General features: G+C 54.9%; 9 protein-coding genes across 9 annotated transcripts; 1 reads left to right on the top strand and 8 right to left on the bottom strand.

The window, feature by feature from the left end:
• Positions 1–158: 158 nt before the first annotated feature.
• Positions 159–1,954, bottom strand: B0H18DRAFT_992638 (uncharacterized protein). Its single transcript, XM_048045144.1, has 4 exons — positions 1,864–1,954; positions 1,613–1,819; positions 537–1,554; positions 159–477 (listed from the first exon to the last, which is right to left on the bottom strand). The coding sequence occupies exons 1-4, from the start codon at positions 1,884–1,886 to the stop codon at positions 220–222; spliced, it is 1,506 nt and encodes a 501-aa protein (XP_047896106.1). The 5' UTR covers positions 1,887–1,954; the 3' UTR covers positions 159–219.
• Positions 1,955–2,331: 377 nt separating this feature from the next.
• B0H18DRAFT_930250 (uncharacterized protein) lies at positions 2,332–4,179 on the bottom strand (the record flags this gene model as incomplete). Its single annotated transcript, XM_048041708.1, has 3 exons — positions 4,051–4,179; positions 3,785–3,994; positions 2,332–3,724 (listed from the first exon to the last, which is right to left on the bottom strand). Exons 1-3 carry the CDS (start codon positions 4,068–4,070, stop codon positions 2,332–2,334), a joined length of 1,623 nt encoding a protein of 540 aa, XP_047896105.1. The 5' UTR covers positions 4,071–4,179.
• Positions 4,180–5,823: 1,644 nt separating this feature from the next.
• B0H18DRAFT_930243 (uncharacterized protein) lies at positions 5,824–7,427 on the bottom strand (the record flags this gene model as incomplete). Its single annotated transcript, XM_048041707.1, has 4 exons — positions 7,327–7,427; positions 7,046–7,261; positions 6,835–6,984; positions 5,824–6,802 (listed from the first exon to the last, which is right to left on the bottom strand). Exons 1-4 carry the CDS (start codon positions 7,344–7,346, stop codon positions 5,824–5,826), a joined length of 1,365 nt encoding a protein of 454 aa, XP_047896104.1. The 5' UTR covers positions 7,347–7,427.
• A 147-nt stretch (positions 7,428–7,574) lies between these two features.
• On the bottom strand, positions 7,575–9,493 carry B0H18DRAFT_930237 (uncharacterized protein). Its single transcript, XM_048041706.1, has 4 exons — positions 9,392–9,493; positions 9,131–9,340; positions 8,032–9,070; positions 7,575–7,979 (listed from the first exon to the last, which is right to left on the bottom strand). The coding sequence occupies exons 1-4, from the start codon at positions 9,409–9,411 to the stop codon at positions 7,686–7,688; spliced, it is 1,563 nt and encodes a 520-aa protein (XP_047896103.1). The 5' UTR covers positions 9,412–9,493; the 3' UTR covers positions 7,575–7,685.
• Positions 9,494–9,631: 138 nt separating this feature from the next.
• B0H18DRAFT_992622 (nucleotide-binding domain-containing protein) lies at positions 9,632–12,729 on the bottom strand. The gene is made up of 12 exons (XM_048045143.1): positions 12,316–12,729; positions 12,003–12,258; positions 11,776–11,950; positions 11,568–11,689; positions 11,299–11,513; positions 11,023–11,243; positions 10,871–10,970; positions 10,703–10,799; positions 10,593–10,642; positions 10,423–10,533; positions 10,046–10,353; positions 9,632–9,982 (listed from the first exon to the last, which is right to left on the bottom strand). Exons 1-12 carry the CDS (start codon positions 12,646–12,648, stop codon positions 9,949–9,951), a joined length of 2,022 nt encoding a protein of 673 aa, XP_047896102.1. The 5' UTR covers positions 12,649–12,729; the 3' UTR covers positions 9,632–9,948.
• A 345-nt stretch (positions 12,730–13,074) lies between these two features.
• B0H18DRAFT_992611 (uncharacterized protein) lies at positions 13,075–14,065 on the bottom strand. The gene is made up of 4 exons (XM_048045142.1): positions 14,018–14,065; positions 13,624–13,950; positions 13,342–13,568; positions 13,075–13,312 (listed from the first exon to the last, which is right to left on the bottom strand). Exons 2-4 carry the CDS (start codon positions 13,918–13,920, stop codon positions 13,162–13,164), a joined length of 675 nt encoding a protein of 224 aa, XP_047896101.1. The 5' UTR covers positions 13,921–13,950; positions 14,018–14,065; the 3' UTR covers positions 13,075–13,161.
• Positions 14,066–14,372: 307 nt separating this feature from the next.
• On the bottom strand, positions 14,373–16,746 carry B0H18DRAFT_992607 (uncharacterized protein). The gene is made up of 10 exons (XM_048045141.1): positions 16,591–16,746; positions 16,295–16,522; positions 16,091–16,208; positions 15,743–16,026; positions 15,359–15,678; positions 15,323–15,324; positions 15,174–15,274; positions 14,913–15,084; positions 14,658–14,859; positions 14,373–14,594 (listed from the first exon to the last, which is right to left on the bottom strand). The coding sequence occupies exons 2-10, from the start codon at positions 16,406–16,408 to the stop codon at positions 14,489–14,491; spliced, it is 1,419 nt and encodes a 472-aa protein (XP_047896100.1). The 5' UTR covers positions 16,409–16,522; positions 16,591–16,746; the 3' UTR covers positions 14,373–14,488.
• Positions 16,747–16,863: 117 nt separating this feature from the next.
• On the bottom strand, positions 16,864–19,642 carry B0H18DRAFT_992604 (P-loop containing nucleoside triphosphate hydrolase protein). The gene is made up of 14 exons (XM_048045140.1): positions 19,366–19,642; positions 19,216–19,313; positions 19,031–19,163; positions 18,927–18,984; positions 18,611–18,870; positions 18,319–18,547; positions 18,035–18,258; positions 17,806–17,976; positions 17,694–17,756; positions 17,627–17,661; positions 17,480–17,570; positions 17,325–17,407; positions 17,177–17,270; positions 16,864–17,126 (listed from the first exon to the last, which is right to left on the bottom strand). Exons 1-14 carry the CDS (start codon positions 19,489–19,491, stop codon positions 16,956–16,958), a joined length of 1,836 nt encoding a protein of 611 aa, XP_047896099.1. The 5' UTR covers positions 19,492–19,642; the 3' UTR covers positions 16,864–16,955.
• A 2,560-nt stretch (positions 19,643–22,202) lies between these two features.
• B0H18DRAFT_992597 (aspartic peptidase domain-containing protein) lies at positions 22,203–23,974 on the top strand (the record flags this gene model as incomplete). The annotated part of the gene is made up of 9 exons (XM_048045139.1): positions 22,203–22,395; positions 22,537–22,634; positions 22,690–22,832; positions 22,892–22,950; positions 23,011–23,155; positions 23,220–23,353; positions 23,406–23,524; positions 23,592–23,759; positions 23,920–23,974. Coding segments are annotated over 9 exons (1,113 nt in total), but the record flags the coding sequence as incomplete, so codon positions are not given.
• Positions 23,975–24,253: the final 279 nt, after the last annotated feature.

Genomic DNA, 24,253 nt, shown 5'->3' with positions numbered 1-24,253 from the left:
CCGCTCTCGGTAATCGCCGTCACAGACTCAGTGGCTGATTTGAATCCGCTCGTTGAACGTTGAGGAATATGATTATTTGGCGTTCACTCTGACACCTTTCTTCCCTGACGTTTGTGTGTTTGGTCATCTGAGCGCAACAACACCGTGACCAGCCACAGTTTGTGTCAAACCGGAGGTTACATTTTCGGACTCTGAGGCACAGTCACAACTCCTGAAAGGTCAACGTTCACTGAGCCGCGCGTCCAGCCTATGTGCGCATCTTCCTACGACCTGGAATTTGTGCCAAGAGGGAAGATCCTTGCTACATATCACGACTTCGCGTAAAGACGAACTGAGTATTTGCGCAAATAATGCCGCCGCGTTCTGTAGGTTGGTTCTGGGAGGCACCATATCTGGCTGCGACACAACGACGACGTCTAGGTATACTTTGAGACGACGAAGTTCAGTGAGAGAAGCAAGCGACTGAGCGATTTGTACCTAAGGAGCGAAATATGAGCTGGACATCGGCGAACCGAAGCTAGACAATCACTGCTCACGACAGATATGTTCCGCCCTTCCCCAAGTGCTGACTGATAGCAGTGGATCTTCAGAGATGTGAGATGCGGGAATGTAGTCGCCACATATTGCAGGAGTGCACCGTCCTCGTTGTCAACACAATACTCGACCTCGAGGTGGTCGAGATCCAGTGTGTTGCATCGACGCAGAATTGAGAGCATCGCGGAAGAATCTAGCATGGCGTTGTCTCGCTGACGCCATGCAAACCCAAATCCGCGCCACCGGCGTTGTACATGGAGGTGGGGCCAACAGCGCAGCGAAAGTGCCCGCAGAGAGGATGGTAGATGGTCGTATATCTCGTCTTGAGGATCTGGAAATGAGATGACAAGACGTTCAAGCGCTGGCCAAGGGAAAGCGCAGGACTGGCCTGAAGGCCAAAGTGGTTGGGGCGCAGCGGACGGTGTCGCATACAACTTCAAAGAGAGAGACTGCAGGCTCTGCATCCCCAGGCATAGCGACACGAATGGCGCGGGCAGAGTCGTCCATGGCATCCCGTAAAACACGAGTTTGCGAAGGCGCGGCCAGTGGAAATGGGGCATAGTGGATAGCGGGGCAGACTCACTACAAAGGACTATTGTCTCGAGAGTCTCGCAAAGACTGTGCAACGCGGCGGAGAGTGCGGCCGTTTCGGATGGAAAACTGAATGGATCTCGTGGGTGGTACATCCGGTAGTGGAAAGATGTGATCGGAGCTGGTGAGTCGATGGTGAGTTCTTCACCTGGGCGTAGGTCGGGACAGAAATAGAGCCATCTGAGTTTGACCTCGTGTAACTGTGGTACAGAGAGAAGTGCCCGCAGAGTTTCCCACGACAGGCCATGCGTTGAGCTGTTATCCTTGTATATTGTCAACGAGCGTAGGCGAGATAGCTCTCGCAGCCGTTGGGAAAGAGAGGATCCAGGGAAAGCACCGCAGCGCATGTAGTTGTCTGTGAAGTAGAGCCGCTGGTTCATGTGATGTATGCTTCGCTGGTCCAGACACTTGTCATGTATGACTAGCGAGCTGCAAATTTTGGTGGTCAGGAATGACAGCGACTCTCAACGGTATTTCACGGGCATACTGAACGTAAGGCCTGAGCGATGTAGGTAGGAACAATTCCGGTTTCTCAACTTGTGGTGGTCCATAGATCGTTATGTAGGAGCGACCGAACAAGAATGGCATGCATGTATTTCGGAGCGGACGACACGTCATTGACAGTGACAACAAATCTGGCGTTGGAAGCTCGAGGAGGATGCGGCAGCCGACGTCCTCGTTGAGCCGTCCAATTCTATAAAGTCAGACGCATCGACAGACAGCTAATGGCACACTTACGAGCCAGCTGTATCTTCCGACATATGTAGCGATGTAGAGAGGTCAGCGATGTGACGATCTTCCAGTTTGAGAGCGGCGGCGACCCTCAGGCCTCGGCCTCAGCGCTCAGCGCTCAGCCACACCCACGGTATTTACCGATTGACAACTGCGCGCTAAATAGTAGTACGTACATACGTGGCTGTTCCACCGGATGGCCAAGTGAATCGGTGACGAGCAGTCTGGAGATCAGCGAATCATTCGAGTTGAGCATGAGTCTGATTAGGACAGGCACTCAGATACACAAAAGCACAAACAAGTCAAGACGTTGTCAATGTTATTATTTTGAAAGGCTGACCAGCGCTGCTTGGTGCCGAGCCCAAGCCGAGCCGACACGGTCATTTAGCTTCCCTCGTCTTTGTGATCACTGTGCTCCCTAGTACCTGAAATATTCACAGTAGCAGGCTAAGCTACCATTCGTCTACACATCTACTACCGCACACAAGCGTACCCAGCGATGACATCGAATACTCGCCAGTAGGGACTACTCGTTGACACACTGTACAGTATGACCTCACGTACGGAAGGACTGAGATGCCGGGCAAAGACTCCAGCCATGGCCTGTGTGGCGACTTCGAATTTGCGGACGTCAGATGTGTCATACATCCATATCTCTGCTGGCGATCGAAACATCATACCAAGCTTGAGCCGCGGTGTACACGCTAATTCCAGGTATATCTTGAGAAGACGGAGACGAGTGAGAGGGGCGAGCATCTGAGCGATATGTTCCTGGAGAACATAAGTGAGTAAAGACGAATTATCACCTGGCGGTGGCAGATGGCGGCTTACCATGGGTACATCTCGCTGTTCTTGTATCTCGAAAGCGGACCGGTAGCGGTGAATCTTCAGAGAGGTAAGACGTGGGAACGTCGCCGCTACTTGTCGGAGAAGTGCGTCGTCTTCGTCGTCGGCGCGATACTCGATCTCGAGGTGGTCCAGATCCAACAAACTACACCGACGTAGAATCGAGCGAATTGCGGTGGATCCCAGAAGAGCATTGTGATCGGGGCGATCATCCACGGCATCAATATCACTTGGCTCTTGCTGGACATGAATATGAGGCCAGCAGCGCAATGATAGAGCGCGCAGGGACGACGGAAGGTGGTCATATACCTCATCCCGAGGATCAGGAAATGAGATGAGCAGATGTTCGAGCTCTGGCCACGGGAAAGAGCCATCGTAGCCGGGAGGCCAGAGCACCTGCGTATTCGTTCCTGACGTGACATCGAGTTCCAGGGAGAGAGACCGCAGATCTTGCATTCCCGAGTGAAGTGATATGAATGGTGTGGACAATGTGCTCCACAACGGTCCACAATAGGCGAGTTTGCGCAAACGAGGCCAATGGAATCGGGATACGATTGGAACAGGGGCGGGCTCACTAGCAAGGTTCAATGTCTCGAGGGTCTCGCACAGTTTGCTCAGAACGGCAGATAATGCAGCCGTCTGGCAGGAGAAAGTAAATGGCTCCTGTGGGTACCACATTCGGTGATGGAACGTCGTGATTGGAGCTAGTGAATCGACGATGAGTTGTTCATCTGAGTGCATGACAGGGCAGAATTGCATGTCCTCGATGTTGAACTCGCGCAGATGCGGCACTGATAAAATGGCAAGTAGGGTGTTCCATGGCAGGCCATGCGTGAGGTATCTATTCTGATGTTTTGTGAGCCTGAGCGACCGTAGACGGGGCAATTCTCGCAGCCGATCGCCGAGAGGAGCACCAGGCATAGCACCACATAGGTTGTGGTTGTCTGTGTGATAGAGTGGCGGGCTGTCTAGTTCGTCGTCCCTTCGCTGATCCGGACATGCATCACGGAGAAACAGTGTCCTGTAAGCCTCATTGAGCACATAAAACACAATGATCGTCATTAAATCGCACAGTACATACTGGATGTAAGGCCTGAATGATGCGGGCAGAAACCTTTCAGGTTTGATCACGTTCCATGGCCCATAGACCTTGAGCGTGCATTCTCGAAACAGAACAGGAGCAGCTGCCTCTCGAAGCCAGCGGCATGTTTGCAGAAGTGACCACAAGTCGTCGTCAGATAGCTCACTTAGGACGTGGCGACAAACATCCTCGTTGAGTCCTCCTAGCGATCTACAACTTGCGTAATTAATTCAGGCGCGCTGACATGTTGCAGAACAATGACTTACATGTTGCGGAGCTCAGACATCACGACTCTTTAGGAGCCGCAGATACTGTGCTAGGGCCGTTGGTAGTAGTAGACGTGGTACGACTGAAGTAGCATTGGCATAAATAGTACTCAGATATGGCTACTCTCGATAAGATCCGCATCAGCGATTGTCCGGGAATTGCCTCTGATGACGCACACTGTGCCGCGTACGGTTGCCCGATAGTCCGGGGCCGGGCATTTTTGCACGACGCGCCTTTGACGCGCCTCGGCCATATCGCGTCCGCCTGCTCCATGTCTTTTAGGACTGGGAATACTCACGTTACGGTCGTAGAAACATGACTGCTACACGCAAAGCACTGGGAACATCGAAAGAGAGGGATTAGCAAGCTCATCGGCCCTCAAAATTCACGCGAAAGCTCGACGACCTCGGAAAATGGTAAGCGCCCGGCGCGTTACCGCGACTCGCTCGCTCGGACTCGAAGGCGCAAGTTCTACACCACCTTTATGGCCGCGGCAGACCAAGCACAGTATATATGGTGAGTTATTCATACGTGCTGTGGTTTTACTTCTCGTACTACGGGCATAGTTCGAATTGTACAGCCCATGTTCTCAGCTCGGACACTGCTGCAAATGAAGTAGCTGGTACTATGCGAAGTCAACTGGGATACTGAGCAGAACGAAGTGCTGAGGGTAGGAGAAGCTCAGAAGTGCTTTTACGTCTATCTATCTATGGCTATGACAGGTGCAAAATAATAGTGGTCTTGCCTCGGAGTCGTACTTACTGCGTTGCGGGCCTTCGTGTACATCAACAAAACCAAAATATATATCATGTGTCTCGAACCGTACATCTGAATCACCTCATCACCCCCGGACAAAGCATGCACATCAAAACCCTACACCGAGAGCTTCAGGAAGTTTCATGAGGCTTCACTGGGCCTGCCGGACTCCGCTCAGCACTGCAGTATCAGTAGTACCGAGTGTCATACCATCCTGCTTATGCTAATCTGCATCCCTGTTCGACATCTCACAAGTTCCTGAAAACTAGCCACGCACCAGCATACAACATGGCCCATAGTTGTATCCTCCAGACTTGCGCCTTCGAGTCCGAGCGAGCGAGTCGCGGTAACGCGCCGGGCGCTTACCATTTTCCGAGGTCGTCGAGCTTTCGCGTGAATTTTGAGGGCCGATGAGCTTGCTAATCCCTCTCTTTCGATGTTCCCAGTGCTTTGCGTGTAGCAGTCATGTTTCTACGACCGTAACGTGAGTATTCCCAGTCCTAAAAGACATGGAGCAGGCGGACGCGATATGGCCGAGGCGCGTCAAAGGCGCGTCGTGCAAAAATGCCCGGCCCCGGACTATCGGGCAACCGTAGCCGCGGTGCCAATATTGCCCTTTCGGGCAAGTACGGTTTTTACACTGCATGCACATATCTACACGCCCCAAAGCTATCTGTTTTTTTCGTTGGGGAAAATGCGTTAACGCATAATGGGAGGAGGTGTCATACTGGCAATCAGGCTGCGCCTTGCAGGCACACCGCCGAGCCTGAGCGCTTGAGCGTTCGCCCATCATCATATCTATGCTCATAAGCGCAACTCGCCACTGTCATAAACACGCCAGTAAGGACTGCTCCTTGACACACTATATACTATGATCTCACGTAGAGAGAGACTGAGACTTTGAGCGAAGACTTTGGCCGTAGCCTGTACAGCTTCCTCGAAGGCACTGACGGCAGATGCATTGTACATCCAAATCTCCGCTCGTATCGACATCCCCCACTTGAGCCGTGGCGTCCCTACCAGATCCAGGTATGTTTTGAGACGACGAAGGTGAGTAAGAGGGACGAGCATTTGAGCAAGGTGAGCCTGGAGAAAGAAAGTGAGAAATGATAGACCATCACGTAGGAATGATAGCTTACTACAGACACGTCTCGCCCTTCCTGTATTTCGGGCGCGGATCGGTAGCGGTGAATCTTCAAAGACGTGAGATGAGGGAACGCCTGTACTATGTGCCGGAGAAGTGCGTCATCTTTGTCATCTGCGCGGTACTCAATCTCGAGGTGATCAAGGTCCAACGAGCTGCATCGACGTAGAATGGAGAGAATTGCGGAGGAACTCAATAGCGCTCTGTGATCGGGGCGGTCATGTGCGGGGTCGATGTCGGATGGCTGTTTCTGAACATGGAGATGGGGCCAGCAACGCAACGACAGCGCACGCAGGGACGATGGGAGGTGGTCATATACCTCATCCCGAGGATCGGGGAATGAGACGACCAAACACTCAAGCTCCGGCCATGGGAAGGAGCCCTCGTAACCAGCAGGCCAGAGCACCTGCGGAATGGTTCCCGGTGTGACGTCGAGTTTCAGGGAGAAGGTCTGCAGATCCTGCATCCCAGGGTGAAGTGATATGAGTGGTGCGGCTAATGTATGCCACGGCGTTCCGCGATAGACCAGCTTGCGAAGGCGGGGCCAACGGAGCTGGGATAGAGCAGATAGAGGGGCAGGTTCGCTGGCGAGGTCCAAAGTCTCGAGAGTCTCGCACAATACGCCCAGTACTGTCGACAGCGCAGCCGTCTCGGAGGGGGTTGCGAACGGCTCCCGCGGGTGCCACATTTGGTAGCGGAACGACGTGATCGGAGACAGTGATTCGACGCTGAGTCGTTCTCCCGAGCGCAACTCTGGACAGAGGTACATATTCTTGATGTTGAATTCGCGCAGATGCGGCACTGGTAAGATCGCACGTAGAGTGTCCCATGGCAGGCCGTGCGTAAGGTATCTGTTCTGATGTATCGTGAGCCTGAGTCGGACCGTAGACGAGGTAATTCCCGTAGTCGATTTGCGAGCGGAGCACCAGGCAAAGTACCACAAAGCTTGCGCTTGTTCGTGAAGTAGAGTGGCGGGTTTTGCAGTTCATCCTCCATTCGCTGATCCGGACATGCATCACGAAGATCCAGCGTCCTACAGAGTTCAAAATGAGTACAGGAAAGAGTTGCTGGTCATGTTCAGGCATTGCACCTACTGGACGTAAGGCCTAAACGCCATGGGTAGAAACCTCGCGGGTTGAGTAACTTTCCAGGGCCCATAGACATTGAGCGTGCAGTCTCGGAACAGAAGGGGTATGCAAGCCTCCCGGAGCCAACGACATGTCTGCAGGAGCGACCACAAGTCCTTCTCAGACAGCTCACGTAGGACGTAGTGGCAGACATCCTCGTCGAGCCCTCCTAGTGATCTATAACTTGCATCATTCAGCCTGAGCCTGAGGCGGCACGCTGAGTGACGTGTTGCAGAACAATGACTTACATGTTACGGAGTTCAGACATCACGACTCTTCAGGAGCCGCAGATACTGTGGTAGGGCCGTTGGTGGTGACTAGCACTGTAGCAGACGTGGTACGACTGAAGTAGTATTAGTCAAATAGTACTTGGTACAGGCTACTACTTTCGAACTTTCGATAAGTTGTCCGAGACTCGGAGTTGCCTCTTATGGAAACGCGGACGCACACTGGTACCGGTACCAGTTCTGACAAGTACGGAAGTTCAAGGCATACGGTACGACTTTGCCAGGGTAACTTCAAGTGAGCTTGCATGCCTCCGAGTCGCCGTATGCACAAGGGTTGTCATGTCTCGCGGGGACTAGGCTACTAGCTTTCGCTACTACATTTATACTGATAAGCGCAACTCCCCACTGTTATAAATACGCCAGTAAGGACTACTCTCTGACACACTATATACTATGACCTCACGTAGAGAGGAACTAAGATTTTGAGCGAAGACTTTGGCCATACCTTGTACAGCTCCCTCGAAGTCATAAACAGCATATGCATCGTATACGTAAGGTGAACTTATTGACCTCCATACCGGGCCCGGTCTAGGCCGCGGTGTCCTTACTAAATCCAGGTATATCTTGAGACGACGAAGCCGAGAAAGAGGGACGAGCATCTGAGCAATGTGATCCTGGGGAAGGAGAGTGAGCAAAGATAGACCATCGCGCAAAACCATAGCTTACTACAGGCACGTCTCGCCCTTCCTCTATTTCGAGCGCGGACCGATAGCGATGGATCTTCAAAGAAGTGAGAAGCGGGAACGTCTTCACAACGTGTCGGAGAAGTGCGTCGTCTTCATCGTCGGCGCGATACTCGATCTCGAGGTGATCAAGGTTCAACGAGCTGCATCGGCGTAGGATCGAGCGAATGGCGGAGGAACTCAACAGCGCGTTGTGATCGAGGGCTTGTGTACTGGGTTTGGTCGGTCGTTTCTGCACATGGACATGGGGCCAGCAACGCAGGGACAGCGCCCGCAAGGACGATGGGAGGTGGTCATATACCTCATCCCGAGGATTGGGGAACGAGATGACCAAACGCTCGAGCTCCGGCCACGGGAAGGGGCCCTCATAGCCAGCAGGCCAGAGCACCTGCGGAATGGTTCCCGGTGTGACGTCGAGTTTCAGGGTGAAGGCCCGCAGATCCTGCATCCCAGTGTGAAATGATATGAATGGTGCAGCCAGCGTTTGCCACGGTGTTCCGCGATAGACTAGCTTGCGAAGGCGGGGACAACGGAGCTGGGATAGAGCGAATAGAGGAGCAGGTTCGCTGGCGAGGTCCAAGGTCTCGAGAGTCTCGCACAATTGGCTCAATACGACAGACAGCGCAGCCGTCTCGAAGGAGGTTGTGAGCGGCTCCCGTGGCTGCCACAATTGGTAGCGGAACGACGTGATCGTAGATAGTGATTCGACATTGACTTGGAGTTGTTCCCCCGAGCGCAACTCAGGGCAGAGGTACATATTCTCGATGTCAAATTCGCGCAGATGCGGCACTGATAAGACGGCACGTAGAGTGTCCCATGACAGACCGTGCGTGACGTGTCTCGAGTTATGGTACATTGTGAGCCTGAGCGACCGTAGATGAGGCAATTCCCGTAGTCGATCGGCGAGCGGGGGACCAGGCAAAGCGCCACAGAGCTTGTGGTTGTCTGTGAAGTAGTGTGGCGGGTCTTCCAGTCCATCTACCACTCGATGATCCGGACATGCATCACGGAGAACCAGCGTCCTGCAGAGTCGGGTGAGTACAGGTGGGAGGCGATGAGTCATAGAAGGGCACACTACGTACTGGACGTGAGGTCTGAACGACGCGGGCAGAAACCTCTCTGGTTCGATCACGTTCCGCGGCCCGCGGACATTGAGCGTACATTTTCGAAACAGAAGGGGCATGGATGCCCCTCGAAGCCAGCGGCATGTCTGCAGAAGAGACCACAAGTCCTTTCTAGACAGCTCACGGAGGATGTGGCGACTGACATCCTCGTCGAGCCCTCCCAGCGATCTAAGCACGAGTTAACGAGACATGCTGATACGTCGAAGATGAGTGACTTACGCACCACCATTTTCTGACATTCCGCTTCGAAGCTTACAGAGGTCGTGTCCCGAATGCCCAAGTGTTGAACGTTACATAACGTTGAACGTTGAGCGCTGCCATGGCCAAGATCAGTGGCATGGGCGACTCATAACTGAGATTGATCCGAGAGATGCAGGCGCCACGAAGCAAACTCCGCATCGCCGATCGACTTCCGTTTCTCAGAGGCATCAGAGGCATAAACTTACGACAGCGTCATTCGTCTGCTCAGAGAGCGCACACAGCGTGCACTTAGCGCCTTGTATACATAGGGCTCGACCCTCGCAGACAATAGTACACACTGTAGAGTCCAGCCGGCACCGCCCTTCAACAACATCACCTGAGGCTGGCACAGCGGCGGACCATCAGCAAATTGGAGTATCGTCGCATTGCAGATCGTCACCGTATCCTAAACAAGGCTTCAGGGTACATCTAGAAGTCTAGAGTGGTCCATCCAAATGTCTCTGCAAATTTTAAAAAGATCGGTACAGCAGCGATTTTGGCGCTTCACGCGGGGGTGACCAACGCGGCCAACCGCTTCAGAGCTTAGACAAGTCCCTCCCCCACACACCACTGTCAAGCCGAATCAAATTTCAGTGACCCACTATGCAACATCTAACCAAGCAATCCACTCACCGCACGATCCAATCAATCATCAACAGCGCCCTCGTCCGCGAGCTCACCTGCTCGCTCCAATACACGCTCCGCCACGCGTACATCGCGACCAGGCCGCCCATGAAGCTCGTCTTCCCCAGATCGAACACCGCCGCGTTCCCGATGTACGCGAGCGAGCCGAGGTGGAGGTACCGGAACGGCCCCGCGACGACCTCGTCCGAGCCCGGGCCCCAGAACAGCCCGTTCTCCGTGAGCGTCGCCCGCTGCTTCGAGAACTTCGTGAACTTGCGCCCGAGGTACTTGCCCTGCTGCGCGGCGACCTGCGCGGTCTGCGGGGATAGAGCGCGCGTGAGCGTGCGTGAGAGGAGGCGGAGGCAGAGGGGGGGATAAAGGCTTACCGCCGGGAGCGACGTGATCTTATTCCCGAGTTCTTGGAGGAGCACCGCGAGCTCGTTCAGCGTGAGCGCGTCGTCCGAGTCCTTGTCGTATGCCTTGAACAGCTCCCGGACCTGTGTCGACATCCCGTCAGCCACACCATACTTTCACAATTCTGGAGAAGTTGACATACATGTCCCATGGCACTCTCGGCCATGGGCACGCGGGTCTTGATACGGTTGACTAGGAGCGTAGGGTGAGATGAGGCCCACGGCGACCGTCATAACAGCACGACGAACGCACCCATGATTTCGAATTCGTCAAAGTCGATCTTGCCGTCCTTGTTCCTGTCCGCCTCGTCAACAAGCTCAAGCAGGTAGCTCACGACGGACGTCTCAATCTGTCCCCATGGTACGCGAAAGCGTCACTCGTCAAACAAGGGTACGAGGGACTGAAACGTATGGAACGCACCGTGGACGCATCACCAATCGCGTACACCTCACCGACCGGCGCACCCTTGACCCTCAGGTGCGCATCGACTTCAATCGCCTTCTTATGTACCTGGTTCGGCCTACCCAATCCACATGAACACCCACCTCAGAACCCTCCATCGGAGCACTCACAGCAAGTTCGACACCCTCTCCGAAAACGGGTTCATCGCAATGCCCGTACTCCAAAGCACAAAGTTCGTCGGGATCGCGAGCGTCTCCGTCTTGCCGTCCTTGTCCTTCACCGTATACTCCACGCGGTCGTCATACACCGCCGCGACGCGCGCAGGCTTGATCAGGTCAATCCGATCGTGTACGAACTTGCCCTCCGCGTATTTCTGAATCGCCTCCGAGTACTGCGCGCACCGCGCGTCAGCAGGAGTCGAGGAGCGAGCACAGTGGGCGACGCACCGTGTTGAGGATATGCTCCCGGCTCTGGATGACGTGTATCGACACCTCCTCCCGGCAGATCTTAGGGTAGTACCGTATCACGTCCTCCTGGCAGAGGTCGTAGATCTCCGCGGCCGCCTCGATGCCCGTCGGCCCACCGCCGCACACGATGAAACTCAACAGCCGCCGGCGCTCCTCGGGCGAGGTTGTCGGCAGGGAAGCGGCTTCGAAGTTGTCTAGGAGACGTGTCAGCAAGCGGGTAGGAGGTAGGACAGCGAGGAGACACAAACCGAGGATGCGTTGGCGGATCATGCGTGCGTCGGAGACGGTCTTGAGTTGGAAGCAATGCTCGAGACCCTTGACACCGTGCGTACTGCTTGTGGAGCCGACCGCAATGACGAGCTTGTCGTACCTAGGTACGTGGTCAGCGATGGATGAGTGCAATGGCGCGAAGACATCGCGCATATAGTCCATTCGGGAGGGAGGGCGATCACTCACGGGACGTATATGCGCTGCGGGCGACCGTCCGTGCACGCAGTCTCTACTTCAAGCAGGCGTTCGCTCATAACCAGATCAACAGCTCTTGCGTTCAATAGGTGTCCGCGTAGCCGGGCGATGATCTTGCGCAGAGGTTCCACGAGGGAGCGCACCTGAACAGTACCGACGGCAGCAGCTGGACACGCCGTTCAGCCCATGTTAACACCGCGACAGAGAGAAACACGCACAAGGCAGGAGCGGGGTAAACGTGGTGTACGTTTCCGGAGAGATGACCGTGACATGATAATCACCGGGACGGAGCGAGTTGAGGACACCAACGGCACCCCAGCCGCCGCCGACGATAACGAGGTGGGGCTTGTCGACGAGCTGAGTGTTTGTAGGGTCTTCGAAGTCACCGAGGTAGCGCTGGACGATGGGCAAGTTTTTAGGCCCTCCGAGCTCGGGCTTGAGCGCGAGTGGGGAGACGGGTACGCCCTCTATGTGCTGTTCGAAGCCGGGGCCCATGAGCAACGCGACGCGACGGAGACGTGAGGCACGCACCTGCTCGCCATAAGTGAACGCGTCGTGCAGGAAGATGGCAGTTATGAGCACGGCTGTTCCCACTGCGGTAGAACCAGCAAGGTAGAAGGAGTACTTGAAGAGGGTGCGAAACCGCCGTGTGAGGGTCCGTTTGGGCGGAGGGGGCGGAGGCAGCGCGTCCGCAGATTTGCTGGCTTGGCTATCTAATCTAGCCGGAGAGGTAGCAAAGGTGCGCTGCCGGACGGGTCGCCCGAGAGGGAGAGGGAAGCGGGTGGGTGCAGGCGGTCGTCGACAGGCTGAGGCTGGGGGACGTGGAAGGTGGAAGACGGCACGCCGCGCTGCTTGAGGAAGCATTGCGAGCGGCGGCCTGGGCGGGGCGAGAAGGCTGCAGAGCTTGCAGCTGGGATGGTTGGGGCTGAGGGCAGGAGGACGGACGAGTGAGGTGCTCGTCGCCCGACCTCACCGACGTCCAGCTTGAGCGCCCGTGATGTCATCTCTACTCGGTCCCACCCGGCACCTGTCCGAGCGACACGGAGCAACACTACCGACAGTGACCGACAGTCCTCTTGCCAGTGGTTAACCCCTACAAATTGTCCCACATCCTCGAAGTCAGAATCTCGGATTTTCTGACTTCAATAAATTTTAAACGTAGGCTCAATCATCTTCGCCGTACATAGCTTGAGTATCGTCAGGGCTGGCAGCAATGTGCTCTCGGCGGTCATGCAAATGGCGATCTGCGAGAGGTGAGATATAATGTCTTCCCTAAACCGCACCAATGAATAACTATCCAACAGTCACTGGATAGCACTAGCTATTGTCTTCGCCAATCCCTCACACCACGATGCGAGCTCCGTATTCACCTCCAGCTCATCGTCGCTCGATGTGATTCCTGCCATACCAGTGAATTGCGATCTCCGGTGTAGACTGCACGGCACTTACGCATTGCTCCTTTGGCATTGCCTCGGTCGCCCCCCAGCCGAACACAGTAGCGACTTTCGCAAAGGCTCCTCGTAGAGTACTAGTCCGTCGGTTGGTTTCCTGTTCAACCTCCCAGTCTGTTTGCACACGTTGACGACCTTGTCCGCGACCGCACGGGCAGCGTTTCCGACCAGCGTCATACAGTCCTCGTGGTTCTTGTATATATTCACATACAGGTCGAATTTATCCAACTTGTGGAACTCGCGCAGGGCGGGGTCTCGTTTCATGAACAACAAGCGTTCACGCGCTCGGTCGTCCGTCACAGCACCGCTCAGCGGCTCGAACTTATGCTCGTACTGTAGACGGGTGTCAGCAGACCGGCGGTCAATGATGCCACTGCCGTGGACGTACCGGCTGGGTTCCATCCACCGCCTTGACAACCTTGATCTCGTCCTCCGTCACGCCGGACTTCGCATATGCATCCTGATAACCACCGCCACGTTCGACGAACCAGGCGGCGGCGCGAGGATCATGATGCGGGTCCGCCGATATCTTTTCAACTCTCCGCAGGTCGAACCGAGTAGGTTCGCTGTCCGGTGGCCCGTTATCCTGCTGCAACATGATTGTGCGCGATGCGTATTCCGGTTCGGCAGGCTCGAGACTGATCATCGTTGGCTGGTTCGACGGAGCACGGATGTGGAGGGTCATGCGCGGCGATGGTGAGTCAAGAACGTCGCGCTACACCACGGAGGATGGGTCAGTTCTGCTTGCATGACGTACTGCGAAGGCCGCTGACGGTACTCACGGTTTAAGGACCGTGCAGAAAGATTCGCGCGGCGAACGCCATGGAGGCGAGGCCAGCGACGGCATACTGAGTAACAAGAGCATGATCCGGACAAAAGTCGTTGCTATCGCAGATAGTGTGAGAAGGATACGAGAGGGGATGACTGGAAGTAGTGGTCGCTCAACGACGTATCAAGGTTCGAGCCAGAGATACTTGGGCCTTCACTGAGGCGTAGGGTGTTGTATGTCCCAGGCAGGTCAGACATTTTGAATCCGTCAGCGCAGGATACACGAGGGCAGCAAGACATACCATGCCGGCTCACAGGCAATGTCTGAGGTCGATGAGACTAGCTGCTCAGGTGTTATCTGCACCATCGCTCTGTTGCACTTCTCTCGCTTCTACAAAGGCCTGTTGGCTTAGTATAGTACACAGCAATCACACACGAACCACTAGGCGGCACGGCACGGCGCAGAACAGCATAGCCTCTCCCCATCACTCTTGCCACTCGAACGAGCCGACGATCGCAGTACGACCCACCAGCGACCCTTGGCTGGGTGACAGTATCGTCATCCTCTTGTTCGGGATGTCTAGCGCAGTCCTATCGTCACAAGCCACCGTCAGTTCGTCACACAGAGTAGTACCAACAAGCTTATGCACGCACACTACAAGGAAGCCCACAGCAGGCAGGTCGAGTACCTCCTCGTCGTACCTCTCGGACTCATCCGGGTTCGGGGGCGCAAGGAGCGCCAAGACCGCGTTGTAGAGACCGGAGCCAGGCTGCGCCGGGTCAACCGACAGAGGCTGCATCTCTGACACCACTCGCGTGGCGCCGATGGGCAACGCAGACGTCGGTGCCATGGTCTCTGCAAGGTTACAGACATCAGCTGTGTACCCGATGTTTCGCGCGTATGCTCACCCTCTCCGATCCTGTATATCGTCAGGTCGCTGAAGCTGACGATGGACGACACCGGAGCGAGGTTGAGCGTGAGATCTGCCGCCTGCTCGCCGCCCTGTAGGTACGTCGTCGACGACAGGCCAGGTGGCGGCCGTAGGACCTTTCCGTACATGTAGTTCTGGAGCTGGTATCTCTTATACGTTCACGATAGCTCGCATCCAGCTCCACAACCTACGTGTATCGTCAGCAAAGAAAAAGCGAATTGTTGATGTGAATACGCACTCCGCCAGACTTAGGGATCTTCAGAACGGCCATGCGATTGCCGTATGTCCGCTGCATCTCCACATTGAGTTTTTCATGTCCTACAACGAGGATCACGTTGACTGCATCCATTTAGCTTTATCCCACGGAGTCGCAACAACGACACCCACTTCTGAATGCATCCACGCACGCTTAATCAACGCTACCGATGCTCGCTCTGCGCGCCCGAACTCGCAGCAAACGAGCTCGGCGTGTCCACGATCAGCCCCGACGCTCTGCCCTCCACATCGTGGTCCCAACGCTCCGACACGTTCTCGCCCAAGTTGCGGATGAGCCGGTCCATGAGCAGCGGGTTGCGCTTCGTCTCCGCATGGCCGTACCAGTACGCGATCGGCAGGAGCGCATTGGAGGAGATGTGTGTTGGGGCGGAAGAGGCAGCGCAGCCGAGTGTGGTGGCTGGTGTGGAGGTCTGGATAGGAGAGGATACGGGCACAGCTGCTATCGCACCGGGGACGGCCCAGCCACCCTGGCGACGACGGCGTGCATGAGAACAGCGCATCGTATACGTGGATAAGAACGGAATGATTTACCTCGCCTGGATCCGTGTTCACTAACATGGGGGTCCAGTCCTGGCCCGTCCGCACCGCATAATTGACAAGTATCTTAGCCACCGTCGTCTTGCCCGAGTTATCTGGCCCAAGTACCAGTACTCGCGGGGGGTCTGGGTTCGCATCATCTGCCTCGTCGTCCGAAGACGGCGGGGACCCGTGCGCCGCACGCAGAGCCCTCACGCGCATCTGCTCGAGCGCCAAGTGCACGTTCGCGTATGCGTGCATTGGCGTCTCGTCGGAGACATACTCCGTAGACGGGAGGCCTGTGACGTGGAGACACGAAAGCAAGTCAACGTATGCGCGGGTAGAGGAGGTAGGTTTGGATACTCATCTCAATGGTGCAACCTTGCCAGGTGTAGACAGCTGCCTTGCATTCAAGGCCGAACAGATATGTGCTCCCCTCTGCAAGCTCGGCACCGAATATTTCCGCTTGTCCGTAAACGAGCTGTACGGAAGAGAATCAGCAGCTGCCCCTTCTTTCTGTGGCCGCGTTCTATACAGCTTCAAGTCGCTAGGATATACGAAACATACCTTGATTGCTGACGAGGTACCCGGATCGATCTCGAACCTGTATTCAGCACCAGGGTCTAGATTCCACTGCCGTGTGTTGGCATCAACATTGACCTCAGTCTTTCCGTCGGCCATATCTACTGTGTCTAGTAGGAGTGCCGATTGTGTCAGGTGTGAAGGCGCCGGATAGCGCTGCGGACGGTATCTCTTTCTACAACACCGCGTAAAGGTTCAACGGTGTGCCCCGGACTACGCAAGAGGTCCTGCGTTGTCGAATCCGTTGCTTTGACTGCAGGTTATGAGACAGATATGCTCACGTGTGGCTCAGCTTGCACAAGCCGCACTCCTGCCACAACGGTTGAAACCGCAAAGGAGTCAGTCACTGTCTCAATCGCCCTCCCCCGTAAGCTGCAGCGCAGATCGAGCTCCTGCAGCCGGCTGTCTGCAAATTTTGCGCTGTGGTTGAGGGCGTTTTGGAAGAGCGGTGTCCAGCGCTAACGCATGTGGCCGAATCATGTCAATTGCTTATTTTGGCAGGTGTTGTCGAACGTTAACGTCGCCAGGGCATCCTCCTCCATAACGTCTCGATTTCCAGTCACAGCATGGCGCTCTGTGATAATATCGTTGGTAGCTGGGCGCATCACTAAAGATACATGCTAGTGCTACAACGACGTCTGACATTCTACAGGAACGATGATACTTTGATGGGCTTCCGTACAGCGGCGGAGTTGCCTTCGTTGAACCGGAACGCAACACGGTATTTCGTAGTCGGCTTCGCCCCTTTCCCGGAGGAACTTTTACCTGAGGCTGGGTTGGGCGCTGCGATAGGTCGGCCAAAGAAGTCAACAGCTATCTAGTTCTTGTGAATATCTACATGAATGCAAATGTAACAAATACGCGCACCTTCTCCGGTGGACCTGCTTGATCCAGCTTGGAGCGCTTCGCTGCAGGAAGTGATACGTCGCCTTCGTCGTCATTATTTGTGGCACCATTAGCCCTGCACAGTACCGATCAGATATGATTCCTCCATGATTGCCCCGTCGATACTGACGTGCGTTGTTTGAAGAAGTCCGAGCGCTTCGGTTTACTCTTCTCCGCCGGCTCGATACGCATTGCCTCGAGTTTGTCGTCGATCTACAGAGGTCACGGTCGAGAAAAACTCACGTCAGAACGGCGGATCATGCTGTCTAGCTAGCATGTGCTCACTTCCGTTGCAACCACATGCCTCACGGCATATTTCGACGTCGCGATATCTGATGCTCGCTTTCCGTCATAGGTCACGAATACGTCTATCGGACTGATAAACGCAGATCAATACACATATCGACAATGAACATAAAAAAGCAGGCGTACGGATCGAGTCTATATACAAGCTGTCCGTCGTCGTTCTTGTCTCGTAGGAAGCGGAGTTCAGAGCGACCATGATGTCCACAAGCCGAGCTAAAGTCGCTTTCTCGCTTGGTCGGATGATTTGACGATTTACCTTCAGGCAATTCAGCATACATCTTAATGCAGCAGACAACGGCACTCACGGGGTTCAGAGGTGGGGAGATGATGCGGTTGAGGTAGGGCGCCATTTCAAGTTGGAGTATCTGGTCGCCGGCAAGGTGCCTGTAGTCTCCACGATTTCTTGAAGCGGCCGAGCGCAAGCAGCGGGCAAGAGAGGCATAGATTTCCTGATTCGTCGTGGTCGCGACATGTTGCTACGCAAGGTGTCTTCTGTCAGTACTAGTGACTGGCGGAAAGAAAGCCGACACGTACATCCCATGTCGCCTTCGGTCTCTCTAATCTTGGTCGACCGCGTTCCTGGAACAATGGATAGAACCCTACAAGCATGAAGGGCAAGTACTCTGACAGCGCGAACTCGCGCTCAGTCCACATCTCGCCTGAAAGTCGGTCATAGCTGGAGAGCCACTCGTTTGCTTTGAGATATCTTGAGAAGTTCGCGTCATGGTGATGGAAGGTCGCGTAATATTCAAAGCACCCTGTATAGCCATACGGAGTTAGATACAAAAACAGGGATGAAGTAAATGAAGAGATCATACCTTCGGCAACCCTGTCCATTGCCCCGGTACTTTCGACTTCCCGACTAAGTCGACGGACATACCGAGCCTCGTCCTCCTCAGTGAGTCCAAGATCTTTGGTGCGTTTTCGCGCCATCGGCGAGAAGAGGTCGGTCAGTACCGAGGTAGACGTCATATCAACCTGTTTCATCCCCGCAGCCGCTGTTCGTACCACGGGCTCCGTCACATCTCGTCCTTTCGCCTTGATGAGCTAGCAAGTGCCGATGTTGAGGTGAGATAGACCGAGGGCGGAAAACGCTGGCAGCGACCTTACCTGCAGCATGTTCAAGCATCCTCTCAAATCCCCCTGTGCGATGCCCACGAGCGCTGTCAGCGCCCTCGACTCCGCACGCATACCCTCGATCTCGCATATTTCTCGCAGGCGGCGAACAAGGTAAATGTCGTTGGGACGCGAAAACCGGACGACGCGAGCGGAGGTCCGCAAGTCCCTGAGCGAATTGGCGTAGAGGTCATTGCAGATGCAAATAATGGGGCGGAGGACTGGACGAGGGGCTTTCGGGTCAGCCTTACGGCCTACGAGCATAGTATGGTCAACAGCGCAGTCACGGTTCGAGACGAATGACACATACCTTTCTTTCTTGGTCGGTCGTGAGTTAATGAAAGTAACCTCCTAATGAAGCCCGCAGACTACCGATGTCGTGAGATCAGCACGTCAAGAGCAGAGGGAATGTACATGATCTGAGCCACCAGTTGCACCATCTATCTCGTCAATGACAACCAAGACGGGTTTCGAACTGCCAACAGCAGAACCTGATTCCAGCGCGGGCCGTAGACGGTCGTCTACTACTTGTGCCGATCGAGCGTCACTGATGATCAAGAATAAGCAGAGCAGACAAGCAGGGCCTAGGAGCATCCTACCTTGCATTGATCTCGAACACCTGGTAACCAGCATGTCGAGCAACCACGTGTGCCAGCGTTGTCTTTCCTAGACCTGGAGGTCCGGACAACAGCAGAATCTGATCTGTACTCAGCGTAGTCTATAGCCCGGCATACAGCTGTCCAGCGTACCCTCTCTTGCGGTCTCTTCCATTCGTCTAGATTGTCACCATCCTCCCCTCTAGGACGTTTGACCCCTCGGCCAAGACCCTGCTTACGTCCGAATACGCAGTAGTCCCATTCTTTGACCCACGACATGACCTCGCGATGCACCCGATCGTCGCCCAGGAGGTCTGTGAATCGTTTCGGACGGTACCGGTCGACCCAAAGAGCAGAGTCTTCCCTCTCCTCCAGACGTGCAGCTGTCGCACTAGAGGATTGTTGAGCCGCCGCTAATGTCTCTGCATCTCTGAACAAAGAAGCAGCTGTGTGAGATGGTAAGTTACAGTACAACGCACGGTGCTCACGAGCGAGACAGACGGATAGCTTCGTCTGTGGAAAGGTGATCCAGAGGCGGTGTATCGGGACTTCGAGCAGCTTGCCAAACTTTTGCACACCGTCTGCCCTGTGCTGTGGTACTCACCGGATGTCTATTGACATGTCAGGCAACGATACCTAATCGACACTAAGTGAACATACCGAAGGCTTGTCGCTGCTCTTCGTGGCCTACGCTTTAGATCACAGGTTTGCCATCGAGATTCGACGCTCGTACGACATAGGAAGTACTACCAACGCTGATCCAGCGACAGCAGACGTGAGTGCGTCCGCGCGTACATATGGCCGGAGGAGCTCCGTTACTTCAGGGAGGTCCGACTCTGTCGATGGGAAATTGTGAGTAAACTTCTTTGTACTAGACACGCAGCAGTGTATCTCACCTTGGGATGTAGAGTTGGTAGCGGTACATAGCTTTGAGTAGCATTGAGCCTACAGCCGCAATCGCATTCAAGTTCAACCAAGACACGGGTCGAGATACACACGCACTGGAGAGCTAGGGTCACCGGACAAAAGACCCGTAGGAATAAATGGTCTTCTGAGTCTCGCAGTTCTTGAGAAACATTCATTGGTTAGCAAGATTCATGAAATATAGATGCCTCATACGCACCGTGAGCCCGAGACCCATCTACCTCCATTGGTCTTCAGCAGTCTCATCTGCCTGTGCCTCTCCCCGTCATTTCTGACTCCGCCAAGCAGGCCTGTCAGAGTAAATGTGTCCTCCATCGCCGCTGGATAGAGACATTCAGGTTGTGGTCCGGCGATTCTGATTGGACAAGTAGGCTGCTAGGTGACCGAAAGTGTCGACCTCTGCCATTGTTATCAAGGAAGGAGCGCGATGCAGCGCAGGTTAAAAACAAAAAGAGATGCTTTAGTAGTCTTCAGTGAGTCTGTGGATGCGGTAAGTGGTGGCAGGACGGTCTGAGTCCGTTGCGCGCAAACGCGTAAAGACGCGCGTGTCACAGATCACGTGCATGTGACGGTCGCGCAGCAGCAACTCTCAACCGATTCAGATCAAGGCTTGGCATTCTCTCGATGCGTACTCTTGTCCGTCTCCTCCACGAACTTGATCCAAATTTTGTGCACCTATTCAGCTTCGCTCTTTTGGACTGCTCTGCGGATGGCTTTCTCAGAGCAGAAACCTTCTTCTGTTCTTGGTAGTTATCTGTTGAAGGGACTCTCCGAACCCGTGTGGTATACTGAACGCCACCGCGCGCCGGCGCACCTCCCGCAAGGATCATTGACCCATGTAGTCTCCATGAGACACGTGGCCTGGACACTGGTGTCTTGACTGGGCTCATGTGTCGCTATCTGACCAACTCCTCAGTACGGTGGAGGTCACCAATCATCATCGGTCTCGCCGTCCGTCTACATTGCAGAGCTGATGGACCGCCACATGGCTACAAGAACCCAGGCACATCCTTCCACGTATCTTCCTTGTCTCCCTTCAACATGTTGGTGGGTGTTGTATTACTCTTCACCGCGGCGTTCCGCAACTGCGCAATGCACGGATTCGTTGCTTTGCATATTGGATGCTCTTCGTCGCACGAACGCAAGTCACATACGCCATTTTTCCTTCATTCATATCGTCATCCGGTCATCATTTCGAATCTCTCACAGCTCTGTCGCATTCCGTCGCCATCGTACAATTCACAACTTCTGTACGCACGCGCCCGTCGACCCGTACGTACGCGCCTGCCCGGTCGAACTAGTCTTCACGTGTTGTCTTGCTTACCGGTACGTTGAGCCGAAGTGCTGCATTCTGTGCCAGTCTAAGTGGCCGGCAGCAAGCAAGGTAGAGGAAGAGCAGTAGTGTGGTACAACTGGTCGAGGGTCCCCGTGACGCTTGGCTGCATCGTCTGGTGGGCAGATATGACCTGCGCCAAGCCTGCGCATCCGCGACTGCCGGCGGGGTAGGCACTCAGGAGATCGGGGGACGTCGATTCTCGCGTTCTAGCAGACTTCTAGTCTCGCTCTTGTACGCGTCCACATGGGTACAGTCCGCTTCTCTTTGCGAATCTCGGTGAGTCCTCGAGGGAATCTGTGCCGTGCGATTCCGATGAAGCAATTCGTCGTCTGAGCTTCCTCATCGTTCGCTGTGTATCGCTCCCCATTGCGCAAGCAGGTCACCTTGTTATGCTTCTCCGGATACTTAGTACTGCATCCATGCGCGCATCCAGGCAAACGTCGCCTAGCCGGGTGTATTCAAGTTCCAATCAGCAAATGGCGCCATCAGACAAGGGTATCCTGAAGCACGAAGGTTAAAGGAACTATCTACGTCTGCCTGGGAAGACATGATATAAAGCCTCCTCGCTCTCCCTCCAATGCAGTGTTCGTCGCTTTGTCGTCCGAGCACTAGACCAGCCGTTCTGCCATCTGCCCTCCGCGCTCCTCCGCAAGAGACAGCAGTGACACGCCATGGTATTCGGTTCTTCACTCCTTGCCACCGCCTTCTCGCGGCCGCGGTCGCCGCGAGCCCGGTGCAGGTTGACAAGCCTCTCGTCTCGCTGCCGTTGGTCCGCCGAACAAACAGCACCAGCCTTACCAATCTGCTCGCGAACGACCAGGCGAGGGCCCGCTACCTCAAGAATCGCACTCAGGCCGACCTCGAGGGCCGCACTGCGAGTGTTGATGTGACCAACATCGCTGACACCTACGTTATTAGCGTGGGTTTAGAAGATACTTCGTCCCTCATCACAGAAACTCATCCAGCTCAATCAATGTAGGTCGGTGTCGGGTCCCCTGCTACTCAATGTATGTTTCCGGTGTTGGTCAAGCGCTGTGTACGAAGCTAAGATCCCGGCCCTGTAGATTCCCTGATTGTCGATACAGGTTCTTCCAACACCTGGATCGGCGCTGACAAGTCGTACACGCCGACCTCCACCAGCAGCAGCACCGGTCAGATAGTGGTAAGCTTTATCCATATATACTCACTTCTGTCACAACATCTCATGCACAAGACAGTCCGTCACCTACGGCTCGGGCAGCTTCGTGGGCACAGAGTACACCGACACCGTCACGCTCGGCGACGGGCTGACCATCACAGAGCAGTCCATTGGTGTCGCCGCGTTGTCCAGAGGCTTCTCGGGTGTCGATGGTATTCTCGGGTAAGGGTGTTGTGCTAGGACCTATGCATGCGATGCTGAGCTTCGATGGTACCGCATAGTGTCGGCCCGGTTGGTCTGACCGATGGTACTGTCGGCTTATCCGGTACGGTACCCACCGGTCAGCGAAAGATGTTTCTGGACAGAATGACATGAACGCTGATAATGTTCTCTTCATTAGTCACGGACAACCTCCTCTCCCAGGGTACCATTGACACGGAGGTCCTCGCGGTCTCTTTCGAACCGGCGACGTCTGATAGCGACGCCAACGGTGAGCTCACCTTTGGCGGCACCGACTCCTCAAGTACACCGGCTCCATCAACTACGTGTAGTCCTACCGTGCTCGACCAGTCGCTGACTCTCGCGCTGACCGGGCGCTCTATGTTATAGCCCCATCACGTCCACCTCCCCCGCGAGCGAATACTGGGGCATCGACCAGGATATCTCGTATGGATCCTCGTCGATCCTGAGCTCCACTGCTGGTATCGTCGACACTGGAACGACACTCGTCCTGATCGCTACCGGTGAGCGACTCACCAGAGACCGTCGCGATCGAGACTCACCGGATGTTCACAGACGCGTACGACAAGTACAAGTCCGCTACCGGCGGGACTGAGGACTCGACCACCGGCCTGCTGCGCATCTCCAGCTCGCAGTACAGCAGCCTTGATACGCTCAACTTCAACATCGGCAGCGTACGTCCCGCTCCGCTCTCCTCCCCAGCCATCCCTACACTGGACTGACGTGACGCCGGCTCCGCAGACGACCTACAGCCTGACGCCGAACGCGCAGATCTGGCCGCGCTCGCTGAACAGCGCGATCGGCGGGACTGCGGATGACGTCTACCTCGTTGTGAACGACATCGGGAGCAACTCCGGCTCGGGGCTCGACTTCATCAACGGGTACACGTTCCTCGAGCGCTTCTACTCCGTGTTCGAACCACGAACTCGCAAGTCGGCTTCGCGACGACCTCGTACACGAGCGCGACCAGCAACTGAGGAAGTAGTCTCATACCGAGACCCTCCACACGGGCACGTCAGCTCCATGATACCAAATGAGGACTTCGTGATTTGTATGGTATTTGTCGCAGGATTTCGTACTGGGGCGTCGCGAAATTGTGATGCTCGCTACATTCTTTTGTTGAAATTCTGCAATGAATGCTTTTGATGAACTGAACCGGTTTGAGAGTGTGATATGGCATGACGGACCTACTCATAGTATGACTCTGAAGTGATCTTCAAGTCATTCACGTCAAAGTCAAAGCCTGTGTGTGACCCGCGATACATATGGTCGATGCACGGATCGCCAGAATGCTAATAGCAATCCTCTTACGCTCCGGCGATTGACCGAACTGCGAGTAGTATGTTCGGACTCGACCCAGGGCACGTAAAACAACCTGGAGTCCAATGCAATACACCACTGCT

The sequence above is a fragment of the Fomitopsis serialis genome (assembly GCF_022376445.1).
Source record: "Fomitopsis serialis strain Sig1Antser10 chromosome Unknown B0H18scaffold_16, whole genome shotgun sequence".
NCBI lineage: Eukaryota > Fungi > Basidiomycota > Agaricomycetes > Polyporales > Fomitopsidaceae > Fomitopsis > Fomitopsis serialis.
Note: the sequence above shows the minus strand (reverse complement) of the source record. Positions and strands in the feature narration are given on the sequence as shown.

What these genes read in the sequence shown, in the direction of transcription:
- B0H18DRAFT_992638 (XM_048045144.1), bottom strand. Translation starts at nt 1,886, where the DNA reads ATGTCGGAAGATACAGCTGGCTC. An exon ending in TCGGAAGATACAGCTGGCTC is followed by an intron (nt 1,820 to 1,863) that starts GTAAGTGTGCCA and finishes CTGACTTTATAG; the next exon opens with AATTGGACGGCTCAACGAGG. An exon ending in AAGGGCGGAACATATCTGTC is followed by an intron (nt 478 to 536) that starts GTGAGCAGTGAT and finishes TTCGCTCCTTAG; the next exon opens with GTACAAATCGCTCAGTCGCT.
- B0H18DRAFT_930237 (XM_048041706.1), bottom strand. Translation starts at nt 9,411, where the DNA reads ATGTCAGAAAATGGTGGTGC. An exon ending in ATGTCAGAAAATGGTGGTGC is followed by an intron (nt 9,341 to 9,391) that starts GTAAGTCACTCA and finishes ACTCGTGCTTAG; the next exon opens with ATCGCTGGGAGGGCTCGACG. An exon ending in TCGTTCAGACCTCACGTCCA is followed by an intron (nt 9,071 to 9,130) that starts GTACGTAGTGTG and finishes CCGACTCTGCAG; the next exon opens with GACGCTGGTTCTCCGTGATG.
- B0H18DRAFT_992622 (XM_048045143.1), bottom strand. Translation starts at nt 12,648, where the DNA reads ATGCTTCCTCAAGCAGCGCGGCGTGCCGTCTTCCACCTTCCACGTCCC. An exon ending in CCGCAGCGCATATACGTCCC is followed by an intron (nt 11,690 to 11,775) that starts GTGAGTGATCGC and finishes CCACGTACCTAG; the next exon opens with GTACGACAAGCTCGTCATTG. An exon ending in TGACGAATTCGAAATCATGG is followed by an intron (nt 10,643 to 10,702) that starts GTGCGTTCGTCG and finishes CTACGCTCCTAG; the next exon opens with TCAACCGTATCAAGACCCGC.
- B0H18DRAFT_992611 (XM_048045142.1), bottom strand. Translation starts at nt 13,920, where the DNA reads ATGACCCTCCACATCCGTGCTCCGTCGAACCAGCCAACGATGATCAGT. An exon ending in CGGTGGATGGAACCCAGCCG is followed by an intron (nt 13,569 to 13,623) that starts GTACGTCCACGG and finishes ACCCGTCTACAG; the next exon opens with TACGAGCATAAGTTCGAGCC. An exon ending in GTGTGCAAACAGACTGGGAG is followed by an intron (nt 13,313 to 13,341) that starts GTTGAACAGGAA and finishes CCGACGGACTAG; the next exon opens with TACTCTACGAGGAGCCTTTG.
- B0H18DRAFT_992607 (XM_048045141.1), bottom strand. Translation starts at nt 16,408, where the DNA reads ATGGCCGACGGAAAGACTGAGGTCAATGTTGATGCCAACACACGGCAG. An exon ending in TGAACACGGATCCAGGCGAG is followed by an intron (nt 15,679 to 15,742) that starts GTAAATCATTCC and finishes CGTCGTCGCCAG; the next exon opens with GGTGGCTGGGCCGTCCCCGG. An exon ending in GATATACAGGATCGGAGAGG is followed by an intron (nt 14,860 to 14,912) that starts GTGAGCATACGC and finishes GTAACCTTGCAG; the next exon opens with AGACCATGGCACCGACGTCT.
- B0H18DRAFT_992604 (XM_048045140.1), bottom strand. Translation starts at nt 19,491, where the DNA reads ATGTCGTGGGTCAAAGAATGGGACTACTGCGTATTCGGACGTAAGCAG. An exon ending in AATGGACAGGGTTGCCGAAG is followed by an intron (nt 18,259 to 18,318) that starts GTATGATCTCTT and finishes ATGGCTATACAG; the next exon opens with GGTGCTTTGAATATTACGCG. An exon ending in CTTGTATATAGACTCGATCC is followed by an intron (nt 17,571 to 17,626) that starts GTACGCCTGCTT and finishes TGCGTTTATCAG; the next exon opens with TCCGATAGACGTATTCGTGA.